The sequence below is a fragment of the Phoenix dactylifera genome, chromosome 4 (genome assembly GCF_009389715.1).
Source record: "Phoenix dactylifera cultivar Barhee BC4 chromosome 4, palm_55x_up_171113_PBpolish2nd_filt_p, whole genome shotgun sequence".
Lineage (NCBI taxonomy): Eukaryota > Viridiplantae > Streptophyta > Magnoliopsida > Arecales > Arecaceae > Phoenix > Phoenix dactylifera.
Window position 1 is genome coordinate 6250414 of NC_052395.1, and position 13683 is coordinate 6264096.

Genomic DNA, 13683 nt, shown 5'->3' on the forward strand with positions numbered 1-13683 from the left:
GAAGGAGCTTGCGTGTGCCAGCGGTAGGGTCTTTAGTCTGAAAGAGCCAGAAGTGACATGAAAGGTGGCTTGTGGGAAACCACACCTCCATTATTGAGATTCCTTTTGGATTGTTCCTCTCGGAGGCGTGTGCACGGCACTGAGAAGCGTGTGGGGCTTTGGCGAGCTACGAAGCCAGCCTCTCATGGCCCCGTAAATGTCTATAAATCCCCTCCGCCTTCCCTCAACGTGTCGTGTGATCAAATCTATCCGAGTTGTTCCTGCTTCGATACTCGAATCATGTCGACCTGCGACACCTGCGATTGTGCTGACAAGAGCCAGTGTGTGTGAGTAACCATCTCCTATTTAGCTCTTCTTTTTTGTATGTATCCAAGATTCCAAGCCTCAGTTAATATAGTCATGACCAAACTTGTATTAGACATAGCTTTGTTTCGGTTTTAGTATTCTGATGTGATGAGCTTGTCTTAGAACCACTGTTCCGATATGGTTGGCAAGTCTTTCTCGTTGATACAAGAACTTGGATTAGATTCCCATCCTCATCTAATAAAAAGAATTTTTTTAAAGAAAAAAAAAAAGAAAGAGAAAGATGGGACTTCTAACTTCGTGCAAAAAGAAAAAAAAAGGGCTTTGAATGGTACAGAATTCCAGCAAAATCATAAAGTTGGAAGGTAGTCAAGAAATTGTGGCATATGGAGAACTGAAAGAGCTGTTTTATCAATATAATTCATTATTTCTAATATTGTTGCTTCATGTTTATCAGAAAACACAACAGAGTTATATCGATTCCAGAATTTTTTCCAAGTTCCAATCCCCTAACCTCCAATATCGAGGCCTAACGATGCAGTTTAGCTGCAATATCGAGGCCTATCCGCATATGTTCTCCCATATTTGATATACCAAGATTTGGTGGAAGAACAGAGAGAAACCGACTATCAGATGCAACGAATAGATTTCTCTTATTCAGTTTTAGCATACTAACAAAGAAACTGGCTTGGAATTTGCAGGAAGAAGGGAAACGGCTATGGCATCGAGATCATCGAGACCGGGAAGAGGTACAAATATTTCTTTGTTTCAGGAAAACATGGCAGACAAATTAAATCGTAGCCTAGTAATTGAATCAGTCCATATGGCACGAGGTCTTGGGTTCAAACCTTGTGGTAATGGTTCTCTAATATTTGACAGTCTTAAGTAATTCTTCTCGGTGATGCTATAACATACTCTCCCCGTTAGACCAAGAAAGCTTGTGGAGACCAAATTGTTTATCTTGTGCATTAACACATGATTTATTTTGACTTTCATCCCACGATCTGTTATATCCTTAAAATCTAAAGCCAAAAAATTTGTGATTGTTCTTTCATTTAACTATTATTTTCAAGAATTAACCACCATCTGATCATAATTTACTGCTAATTCTCTTAGATGACATCATAATCTAATGCTGATATCACAACCCTATTGTATGTGCAAGTGCGTATGTGCTACTTGAAGCTTCCCTAGAGCAACCAATTTAAGAAGAGTTATGATGTATGAAATATTTCGAAAAATCTTTTGGTGATGCAAACAAAATTATAGCAAATTATAGCAAGATTAACTATCTAAAACTCAAATAAGTAAAAGATATAGCGAATTTTGGTTTACATAGTTAAAAAGGTGTTAGAACTGAAAAATAGTCTGGATTTTTATCAATTTGAAACATTAGATTCAAAGAACATATAAAATGAGATCGTCCTTCCATGAAGGACAATTTTGAAGGCTTTAGTTTTTTATAACTTCCAATGAAGACCAGGGTAGGTTGATGGGCTGCCTTTGATGCTCACTTAAGAGGCTTTTTATGAATTGAGCATGCTAGCTAGTTAAGGCTTAGATTTGGAGCCTCTCAGGCATAAACTAACTCAAATTAAATGCACATGATACACCTGGACCGTGAAGGTCGTATGTTAGCTTTCTCATGCAGCGTAGGATGAGACTACTCTTGGGGATCGAGTTTGGACCAGTTTCACCCCATCAAGTACTCATGGAACTTAAAAAACTCTTAACTAAAGGAAGACTTGGTTTTAATCCTTCCGTGTACACGGATCCTGAAATAACGTTTCTTCCTACGTCTTTTTCTTTCAGCTACTTCAACAATGTCGTCGATGCCCCAGCTGCCGCTGAGAACGAGGGCAAGTGCAAGTGCGGTGATACCTGTGCTTGTGTGGATTGCAAATGTAGCACATGAGCAACATCTATGAGTATTATAGCAAAAGAGAAAGAAAGATGCATGTAATATGGGTGGGTATGTTGGACTAAATAATTTGGATGTGTTTCTGTGTCATGGTGTGCTATTGTTGTAAGGATGTGCTTCTGTAATGGTGTGTTATTGTTGTAAGGCTGGGAGGAAGACACTGTATCTGGCTTCCTTATCTAGTTTCCTACTAATTTCTATTAGCTGTTATAATTAATGGGTTGCTTTTAGTAAAATTTGGATTTGGCCTTATTTCTGTATGAATTCTTTTGTCTAGTTTAATTTGCTGTCATATCACCACTCAAAGTTCCATACATGCAGCTCATAAGAAGACTTCAGTGATAGAATATCTAGTATTCTTACATTATACTCAATACTGACAATGATAGCCAAGTGCAACTTGTTAGGAAAAGAATAGATGGTAAGAAAACTTATCGAGGTTGAGGCTTGTTGTCATTGTCCTTAAAAATAGATCTCGCCCCTCGGAGAATGAATCTCGATGTAGCAAGTAATTACGGCATATCCTCCAGGATACAATAACTGGATCACTCCAAGCGTACACTCGCAGATGCAGTGACTAGCGACAATCTAAAATCACTCAGAAAAACAGAGAAGAGAGGAGTATGAAAAGGAGAGGAAGATATAGATGCGGTGAGTTTTTATTATGTTAATCCTCTGATCTGATAGGGTTTAAAAAGAGAAGAAAGAAGCGTTTTTTTTAAAAAGACACGATGTTTACCAAGAGACAAAATCAAAACCGTTATAAAATTTAAATTCAAAAAAACAAACGGCAAAAACAATATTACCTTAGGCCTCCATTGTGGGCTTGTGCGCGTGTGGGCTACTTACTTTCTTTGCTTCACCAAGTTAAAAAAATGGACGACTATATAAAGACTATTTAAGTTTCATCTCTTTCCAATATGGAACCAAAGAAAGTGCACAAGAGAAAAAAAAAACTAGGCTTGGAAATTTGAAATACTCCAACACAACTTTGAAACGAGTAACGGCGGTGGATCTTTTTTTTTTTTTTCTTTTCATTTCCCACTAAAAGTTCATTCATATTTTGCATCTCTTTTTTGTGATAACTAGTATTAAGACCAAAGGAAAACTCTTTTTACATAAAGACCATATGCTTGTGCCGAAGACCTATATGCCTCCAAAACGTACCTCAGCTTCCCCCCTGTGGATTTCAGCAGAAAACAGGAGAAAGGGAGATATTGTTTGTTCACTCTAAGCAGATTTTCCTGAAACTTTTCTTTGCCAAATCCTTCGCGTAATGTAGCGACGCCAGCCGACATGACTGCTCCTTAATCAGCTGATACGTGGAAGGTCTCTCCCATGGGACAATTCCGAAATCGTCGTTGTTTTCTTGCATGCCTTCAACCATAAATTGCCAAACGAAGGCACCTGCCCCAGCTCCATTTTTAGTTGCAGACTCATGGATGATGTCAAAAATATTCTTGTAGAAGACATCTCTGTGGGAGTGATTGAAGTTTTCGTTCCTGTTTGAGAGTCCAAATTCTGTGAACAGAACGGGTTTCTTCAGTACACTGTCTCCATCTTCAATGTGAGAGACCACCCATTTGGAGATGTACTTCATTTTCTCATCAAGACCAGCTTGCACCAACCTGCAAGAGCACAAATCTTTTACTTTTGCTTCAAACCTGTCACCTTTAACTGTGAGATCTGTTTCGGAAGCTTGATATGATGACTCCTTAGTTGCCAATATATGAAAAGATGCCTTACCAGTGGTCAGGATAAATATGAACTGAAGCAAAGTCGATATCCAAGATTTTGGAGTTGCGGATGAAATCTGATCCGAGTGTCCTGAACCATGGTCCAGGATTCACACTCAACTTCTCGGGCGGACATGTTGGACCGTAAAATCCTTCGAGTCCAACTGTTAAAAGATGCTTCCTGTCAATTGCTTTCACGTATGCTGCCATTTCTTCAATCCAATCCTGCATACTTTCAAAAGAGCAGGATCAATGAAATTCTGAAATCCATACTTATTAAGCATTTGATTTTCAGAATATGCTTAGCAAATTTTTCAAGCAGAACATGTTGATCACTCTCTCTTGAGGGCATTGTTTCGCACAACCATTATGATGAGGCATAACAAGCATGATAATTGGATTTTCTGCACTTGGTCCTAGTTGGTTATGAGACTTGAACTGACCTATAAACCTTGCGATCATCCAAAAATTTCTCTACATAGACTCCATCTATCTGCAGTACTGCTTTGAACTTTATTCTTAATCATGTATTCTTAGTACTTCGCATTCATGTCCTTCAACCTTGAAAGAAAGGATTTATGCCAGGAATCTAGCACTAGGGATGGCAAAGCAAACAAAGAACACACAAGAGACAAATATGTACATATAAATGTCCACGGCTGAGGCTATTAGAGAAAGCTTTGTAATGATGGAAGAGTACAAAGACAAGGAGAAACACCAAGAGAAATTTTTCAATATTGCAAACACTCAGAAATCCCCAGCAACAAAAATTTTATATCTCAACTCTAGAACTGATAAATATATACATGTACAGATCAACCCACCATGTGGGCCTCCAGCCCCTGCCTTGGGCCTCTGCCCCGTGGTCAACGTCCCGAGGAGAGCATCCATGCCAATGTATCCTTTAAATATAGGACATACCATGACAAAAGGAGTTTCATGAAGCAAGGTTTACCCTAGCTGTTACCCCCCTCTACTTAGCAACCACATGTTCTAGGGTTGATTCTTGGGCAGTGCATTCCCAAAAATCTGGAATTGAAAATTAAAACATGGATGGGTCTCCCTCCCATTCTCTCAAAAAAATAAAAATGTTTCAAATTTTATACTTCTCTATCTTTTAACAAGTAAAATCCAGTTTTTGTGTAGTTTCTAGTCGCCTAACATCTGCTTATCTGTTTCCTTGTGGTTGCCTTTACAATATGTGTGTGCAGCAAAGAAAACCCATACCAGTCAGAGGAATCAATGAACTTCCCACAGCCTACCTTATTTAGTAGAACTTAAGCATCTCCCTTGATCAACCACATGAAAAGGAATGACCACAGGGCTCTGACATTATTGCAGAGAGAATCCAATCATGCTTCCTTACTTTCAAAAGGCTAGTTTAAATAAAGATTGCAAGGCTAAGTATAAGCATGAAATCATTCAGTAGGAAGGTTGATGAGCTACTACCTGAGAATTTTTTTTAACCATGCCATGTGCTTACATTACGGCACTTAATCCTTAATGGTGGAAAATAAAAGTTCAAGACCAAACTGAAATGGCACTTTTTGATTTCACTGGTATAATCAAAACTACTTGAGAGCACTTAATTCATTATCAAATATCGAACCCTTTGTTTGAAAAAATTGTAGAATTATTGTTAACAATGGAAGATGCTAGTTCATAAGGGCATAGTCATTATAACATCAGATAAGGTAAAGGGCACTTAGAAATCTTTTCTGAGTTGACTCGTACTCGCATTCTCAAGGTTAACTTTTAATTCTTTAATTCATGTTTGTCTACTCAAAGGTCTGCCCTTTTTTTTAAAAAAAAAAAAGAAAAAGACGCATGCTAGGCCCAATTTGTTCCTTTAATCAAGATATCTTTGTTAAAGATACAGCAGCTGCAAACCATCCTTTGTTACATGAAGAATTAATAAATCAGAAACAATTCTGTGTCACTTATACAGTGATATTGTTAGCAGAAATTTGGTTTGTTCCAGCAGTATAGAAAACAATATCAATGTGAATTCATTAAAGGCCAAATTTGTTCTTGAGATGAATAATACAAGCAAGTAGTTGATTCTTGTCACCTGCATTTATCGGTAGAATATGAGAACTGTAAAATTTTATAAAGAATACAAAATTGAGCATCGTTTCAGATATGAAACATAAGGAATGAAGAATTATGGTTGCGCTCAACATTTGATAACCCATTTATCATCAGAGAACGAATTTTGATTAAGTATAGCAGAAACTAGGGGTTCATCATCAATCAAAGTACTCTTTCAGTGCCTGATTTCCAATCCAAAAATCTTTATTATTTCCATTTTTTTTATTTCACTCTGTAATTTTTGACTCCACACAATATCACAACTTATTCTCATAGTACTGTTAATGCATCCGCATGAACAATAGATGGCTAAAGTAGACTTACTTGGAGAGTGTCCCCAGTTGCATCAGACATACATCGCGGTTCGTTCATCAACTCCCATGCAAAGATGGTAGGATCATCCTTATATTGAATTCCATTCAAGTGATTCTTCCTTGTTAATATAGTCTATAAATAAAACAGAAAAGGAAAAAAAACATATTAGAGCAGATAAATGTCACATATCAATAAATTCAGAAATTGTACGACCAAAACATAACCACATGAAGTTTAGCTGTGATTCCACTACATGCAGATATAATCAGAGACCAATTCATGTCCTTCTAAATAGCTCTTTACGTTATGTGGAGTTACCAAAATTCAAATAATAGTTATCTATCAGCAGGGGAGAAAAGCCATCGAGAGGAACTGCCGATATTAAGATACCTGACAAGGAACATACATTACCTTCAGGTAAGTCTTGAAATAACTACGAATGGATGGATCGTAGAAGAAGGAATCATTGGAGGAGCTCAATCCAATGCCCTCCTCCCATGCCCATTTAACGTACTGTGTCTTGCCACCATAAGCTTCTAAATTGTTTGCCAAACTTAGTAGTAGCCTGATGCCATGTCTTCGTGCCTCCACAATGACTCGATCTAATGCCTGCATCTCCACACTTATTAATATTGGATGCTAATCGGTATTATAAAAAAAAAACTTACAGTAAGAAACAGAACAGATGGTTTATCATGCAATTATCAATAAAGAAGTAGAATACATGACAGAAGTAGGTATAAGAGAATAGATTTTTCCTTTCATCTCCAAGAGAGCAAATCAAATAATCGTTCGGTTATTTAAAACTCTTAAAGCTCAATTTAATAACAATTGCCCCAGAAAATACGGAGAACCCATTAAACATATAATTTTGATCAAAAGAAACAACTCGAAATCAAGACAATAATACAAGTAATCAAGTATAAACACCTAGAAATGTTTATGATATATCTGATATTACTCTTGGATCTTCAGAGGTAGAAAGCAGACTACTCCAAATATCTGATATAATTTATCAAGAAATTACTTACATCCATACAAAAGCTTGTGAAGCTCACATAGTAAATGAGGGTTTTTTTTTTAAGAAAAAAGAATCTGATTACCTTGAAGACACGTTCATCGAATCGGCCTGGCGAAACTTGCAAGGCATTGTATGCGCCATCATTGAAGGCCCAAGTCCTGCAAACCGTAAGCCCCATCTTTGCCCCATTCTGGAACATTGCCCTCACCCTAGGCCTGCTGTACTCCTCCACAGCCTGATCCATCAGCCAATAGGAGTTCCAACCATTCACATAGAATGCCCTCCCATCCACAGTGAACTGAGCCCCCTTCCTCTCCACAAAGCTCATCTTGGGCTCCATGAAATGGAAATGGAACTGGAACTCCAAGTCCCCAAAGGACAAGTATATGAAAGCCACACAAGATGCAAGCCCCAGAATAGGATAGAAGACCCCATTGCTTACCAACATTGTCTTGAGACCTGGTTCGAACAACAGCTCTTGATTTCAAGGCAGTGACTTCCCTCTGAAACCCCCGCAATCTCCACTCCAATGTTCCTGATATCAGAGAATCCAGAAGGGAAGAGGAGTCACCAGCTTAAAGTCTTAGGCAACTAGATGACAAAGATGCTGTGTGTCCCGGGTTCTTTAGAGGCCGTATACCCAGATCTAGTTTACTAAAGAAAAAGAAAAGAAAAGAAAAGCTGCTCACAGGACTTTGGTGCACTCAAAGGCTCTGCATTCTCGGTCACTGCACAAGACCCCAGAAAAAGAATGGCCTGCTGGTCACGAGAGCAACCACGTGAGCCTTCTGACCAAGAACAACTGGATCACCTTCAAGTAGTGCCAACTGATGCCAGTTGCTGAATCCAGAGCCAATTTGAGTGCAACCTAAAGAAGTGCAGGAAGGGAGATGAGGGTAGAAGAAGAGTGTACGATCGTTCTGGTGACCTTGGATGCCTTTATACTATTGACTTGTCTGGAGGGTGAATTAGAACAAGGTCCATGAGAGCTCCTGCTTCTGCTGCTGCTGCTCATTTTGAAGGGAAGGGAGCTCGGTGCAGCGTTGGTATGAGCCTAGCCAGCCCATCATGTCAGAGGAACATTTTCATCTGTTGATGTCATCATCCATATGACATGTCTTCAGACTTTCCGAAGAGACTAGAGAGAGAGCAAGCCTTTTGGATTCACTTGTTTGTATGGATGTATGTTTACCGATTCATATAAAATACCCTTGGCCATGTGAGGAATGAGGACAAAATGGTGGGGACTTACTTCTGCTTTGATGTTTTTTTATGGAGATGTGCATTGTATAGGAGATTCAGATGTTTCCTCCTTCAAATGAACCAAGAGAGCCATTCATTTTTTTTAATTTAGATAGAGTTTGAGGACATCTATAGGCTGTACTAGTATAATTTACGTGCTTCCGTATCGTTCTAAAGCTGCTACCGTGGCCATTATGTGAATGCCTCATTAGTGTGTCTTAAGAATTAACACACATGAAGAGAATTAATCTGAAGATTAGAGTGAATAGTCTCAGCAGCTGGGGATCTTGTCTCAGTTCAATTCTGGAAATTAATAGTGGTTTTGAAAAAGTCTCATCCTGGAAAAGCCAAAGTAGTGTTTTTTAGAAGCCAAAATAATTCAGTAGAAGACGCTATTTATTCTAAGGTTTCTTTGGATGGAACCAACCATGCATCCATATGGGTGGGCAAGAAAGAAGTAGTTCTGCCACATATTGTCACTTACCTCGCTGACTTGCTGTAAGTATTCAAATTGAAGATTGAAAAACAATCACTTACAAACCTCCGGATTTTTTCTGATATATACTATTTCAGTCCTGCAAGTTTATCATTCACTTTTATTTTTATTTTTTTTTTGAGCGTGCTGCATTGAGCGTATTCATTCTCGATCAAAGAAAGCCTATGACCACCTCATTATCGTTTAATCAATTCATGAAGTCCTTTTTTTAAGTTAAGAAAATATTGTTCAACTGATAAACAATGATTGCTCAAAGTTGGTCGTTTTACAGATAAGAGGAAGGTGGGTACCTACTCTATTTCCATTATATTTAAAGTTATAGTAGACTATCCTTGGAACATGGCATATATATTGGCAGCCCGGTATATGCGTTGCTAAATAAAGAGGACAGGACCATGCGATGGAATTGCCAACCCTGAGTCCCAAACCCAACCTTTTTTGCCCTTTTTTTGTTCTCCCTCTCTGAATTCCCCAGACATAACCTTTGTTTGGACTTTGTCTAGGTTTACCAGAAGTCCAGCAGGAGACTAGATCTCTGTCACTCTCGCCCGTATCAAACCTAGCTGGTTTCACTTGTACTCCACGAAAGGTCTGTGTCGCACTTGCCACCAGCGTCCCGGTCGGTTGGTTGCATAAGCCATGGCCACAGTTGATGATGAGTTTTAGATCCTAAGATACTTCGATGTCGTGTCCGATAGCACCCCATAACCATCTAGCTTTTTGCTACTGCGTACTTGTTTTGTTTTCTTATTTTTTTATTTCTTTTAAGGGGATAAGGAGGAAGTAAGTTACTTCCCCAATTTATTGAATTAAAGATGAATTAACGAGTATGACAAGAAGTACAGCAAGGACAAGAAACAATGGAAGATTTGCCAACCGAACCCAGTCTCTACACCTTCAAAAAACAAAAGGCATCTTACGATGGCCAGTCCAAAGTTTTGAGTTGTCCCTTGGTCACCTTCTCTGATCCCAAGTACTCCCACAATTATATATCTGGGAGATTTTCTGCAGAATAGAAAGGATGAAACATTGAAGATCCTGCGAAAACATTACAATCGGCAATTGATCTCAAGCTTTTCTTGCACTAGGTTGGAACTTTTTCCTCCTCCAAATTGCCCAAAAAGCATGCATGTTTAATGGTCATCCTCTAATATTGAGAGAAGACTTGGTAGGGGTCCAAATGCTTCTGACAGAAGGAAATCTTAGAAGTAGATATGATACTGTCTCCACATTACAGTCAGAGAGAGGATAACCCGCATTCATCGCCCAGATTTTTTTTGATTTTTCAAAGCAAGACACATAAAAAGTTAAATCTTCTCCAGGACAGCCGCTTTCCAAATAACTTTATAATACTAGCAAAGGAGCCCTCCGTTGTTCATGAATTTATGGTAGGAATCCACAGTAAAGGACCCATTACTGTTAAGCTTCTAGATGGGAGTATCAGTGATCCCTGATTGTCTTGTATGGGGGAGAAGATTAATCCGATTCTGAAATTGCGCCATTTGAGGTTGGGAAAGCAGGCCAAGTAATATAATTTCCCACCCAGAGTCCTCCAACTCCATTAGGATGCAACACAGACAATTGATTTGACTGCCATGGAGCAGAGGTCACCGAATAACTTGGCTAGAGGTATAGTATGTGTCCTGCCGAAATATAATGTCTCTTTTATTTTCTAATATAAAGGCCGTACAGTTTCAGAAGGCATGAAGGTATTTGCTAATATCCTTCCAAATTGAAAAAAACTTGAAAATACTTTTTCTTTTAACCCTCGTTACAAATATTCTTCTAGGTTGCAAGAGCTTTTGATTTGATTCTCCAAGTAGCACATGTACGAGAAGAAATTTTTGAACCTATTTCGTGTTAAATTTGCAAAAGAAGAGAAAAATAAAAAATAATAATAATTTTATTTTTCTATTCTATCCCATTCGATACATTTCGGAGGTTTTATATAGTCGTGTACAGATGTCATACAAAAAATAATAATATAGCCTAAATAAAATTATGCTAATAAAAGAAAATATTATTCGTGTGATCTCTAAATCATGTTAACAAAAAAAAATAATACCGACTAATACATGATCACATTAACAAAGAAAAATATTATGAGTTTGTTATGTGAACCTTAAAATTACATTAACATTTCGTATCGAGTTCATATTTTTTGTGTTCTTAATGCCAAGACCCCTTCCTCTTCTGTCTCTGCAGATATTGTCCCAGGTTACTAGGTAGTGGAAACCTTTTACAGTATCTTTTCTTCTTCCAAATCTTATCAATCCTGTGTTCCACCTACTTCAGAATTTTGAAAATATACATCAAGTATGGGGGAAGAGCTGAAGGCACCACATTCATCAAAGTTAGTCCAGACCCCTAAAAGAGAGATTTACCCTCCAAGATGCGAGCCATAAGCTAACTTTCTTTGGGGAGCTTCCCATCGCGAGGGGCAAATAGAGATAGGCGAATGGAAGAGATCCTTGATTATACTCTATAAGGGTGGTCATATTCGAAGATTCCTCTTCCTCCGTATTGACACATAAGGGTGGCCATATTTGCTACTATGTTGTTAAATGTGATTTTCTTCATTCAAGTTGCTACTTGCTTCCCCAAAGGGCTTGTACCAAAGGATCCTGTCGATGGGCAAACTACTGGATTTCCAAAGCTACCCAAACTCCAATTGCTTTTCGAATCTCTTTCGTTTATATGTCACTAGAATTTTTTTCGTCTCTATAGAAAAGAGAGAAAACAAGTAATCGTGCCTTCCGGGTTCGAGTCCCGGCAACGGAAATTTTTAAACCACATTCTTTTGACTTTTTGTAAGGCCATCCACCTGTCGTAAGCCCAGTCACAGATCTGGCACCAATAAAAATAAAAGCCCACGTCGACTTTTTAATTCCGTCCGCGTTTCGTAAGCCCAGTCACAGATCTGGTACCAATAAAAATAAAATAAAAGTCTACGTTGACTTGCAACGCATTCCAGCAACGTGACATCGTTCATTTATAATCGAATTACATTAGGAAAGGGATTGGAGATCCACTATAAAATATGGATTAATACCATGATTTTCTCATGAGAATTAATCAGAAAGTGGTTTGCCACCGAAAATTTTATGTTTGTCCGTTCATTCTGACGTCCATTTTTATACGAGTCCTGAGATTGTACAAACTTATGCACATGGTTATATTTATTTTTCTATGCGGTTATAATATATTTTGCACAGCAAAATATATAATAATCCTTCAAGCTTCTTCAACTATTGATATACCACTCGAGAAAACAATAATTAACTGTGGTGATAGAAAACCAACAAAGACATTATTGCAAGGGAAATCAACTTCAATTGCAAGCTGCAATTGAAGACGGGGAGGACACTGTACTTTAAAGGTGTAAAACTTATATAAAGTAAGATATTTATTGACATAAGTTTATGATCTCGAAACGTCCAGTCCAAAGTTATTATTAGCTGCATATTAGATTTTTTTTTTTTCATTTTATAGTTTATTTGGCATAGCATGCACATTTGATAACACTAAGAACTCGGTTAAAAGAGAAGTGCTAAAAACCACAAGAGGAGCGGATCCAGGAGTTCTCTGCAAGAGATGCGGAAATTCCGGTGCGAGCTAGATTTTAAAAAGCCATACAACCCTGTTACCGTCACCCCGCTTTTTTTTTTTTTTTTGTGCTGAAAGCGGATATTTCATACAATACGTGTACGAATACATCCAAGAAAATCAAAATATAACAACTCGCGGAGCGCATGTGGCAGCTCCTCCTCCCCCGACCAAAGGGTGTACCCTGAGTGATGGGCCGCATGGGCCGCCACCCAGTCGGCTGCCCCATTAGCTTCTCTAAATACATGCTGAGCCTGAAAGGCTCTCTCACCTCTCATCATACTCCCTATGTCGCGGATCAAGGGGTGGTCTGTACCATCACCCGTCGCCCCCCTCCGAATCCATCCGATGACCGTGGCGGAGTCGCCCTCCAAAATGATCGACCTGGCCCACAGGATCATCCTCGCATGGCGCACGCCCGCCCAAGCTGCTCGAAGCTCTGCCTCCGGAACCGACGTGTCGAACAGCTGGCAGCCACCTGCTGCAACTACCCTGGAGTGCGGGCCTCGTATAATAAAGCCTGCACCACCCCGCATGCCGCTGTCCAACACCGACCCGTCAAAATTAACCTTGAGGAAACTCGGGGGTGGGGGCTCCCAGGTGAAAAACACCATCTGGTGGGCTGCCGAAGCAGAGGGGGGGCCCCAGGTGTCCCGAGCTATCAAAGGTCTATTTGAAGAGGTGGTGGGTACAATCTCAGAAGCCTGAACACGAGCAAGCTCCGCAGCAAACCTCGGTGACACCCTGCGCTCACCGAGAGTACGAGCGTTTCTTGCCAGCCAAATCTGGTGCGCTGTGCAAGTCGCTCTAATGGCCTCCTGACACATCCCCGAACTAGGTAGCCCCTGCCGTATCATATGAAGGAACTGTGGCCTGTCACTCCGGGCCTCCTGCGGGATCCCGGCCCACTGCCATGTCAATCTCGCCCATATACACTGAAAGAGCACATGGT

The 13683-nt window shown here is 39.4% G+C and overlaps 2 protein-coding genes across 5 annotated transcripts; one reads left to right on the forward strand and one right to left on the reverse strand.

Moving 5' to 3' along the window:
* LOC103695576 lies at positions 1 to 2484 on the forward strand. The gene is made up of 3 exons (XM_039125401.1): positions 1 to 326; positions 1005 to 1052; positions 2116 to 2484. Exons 1-3 carry the CDS (start codon positions 58 to 60, stop codon positions 2216 to 2218), a joined length of 420 nt encoding a protein of 139 aa, XP_038981329.1. The 5' UTR covers positions 1 to 57; the 3' UTR covers positions 2219 to 2484.
* Positions 2325 to 8532, reverse strand: LOC103695577 (mannan endo-1,4-beta-mannosidase 2-like). 4 transcript variants are annotated; one of them, XR_005511404.1, is made up of 6 exons: positions 7470 to 8532; positions 6778 to 6975; positions 6376 to 6498; positions 3971 to 4185; positions 3392 to 3852; positions 2325 to 2812 (listed from the first exon to the last, which is right to left on the reverse strand). XR_005511404.1 is itself a non-coding variant. In XM_039125399.1 (6 exons), the coding sequence occupies exons 2-6, from the start codon at positions 7833 to 7835 to the stop codon at positions 3450 to 3452; spliced, it is 1305 nt and encodes a 434-aa protein (XP_038981327.1). In that variant the 5' UTR covers positions 7836 to 7922; positions 8316 to 8532; the 3' UTR covers positions 3215 to 3449. The 4 variants fall into 4 exon arrangements, 3 of the variants coding, with proteins under 3 accessions (XP_038981327.1, XP_038981326.1, XP_038981328.1); XM_039125399.1 differs by lacking the exon at positions 2325 to 2812 and having other exon boundaries at positions 3215 to 3852; positions 7470 to 7922; positions 8316 to 8532; XM_039125398.1 differs by lacking the exon at positions 2325 to 2812 and having other exon boundaries at positions 3215 to 3852; positions 7470 to 7922; positions 8077 to 8532.
* Positions 8533 to 13683: the final 5151 nt, after the last annotated feature.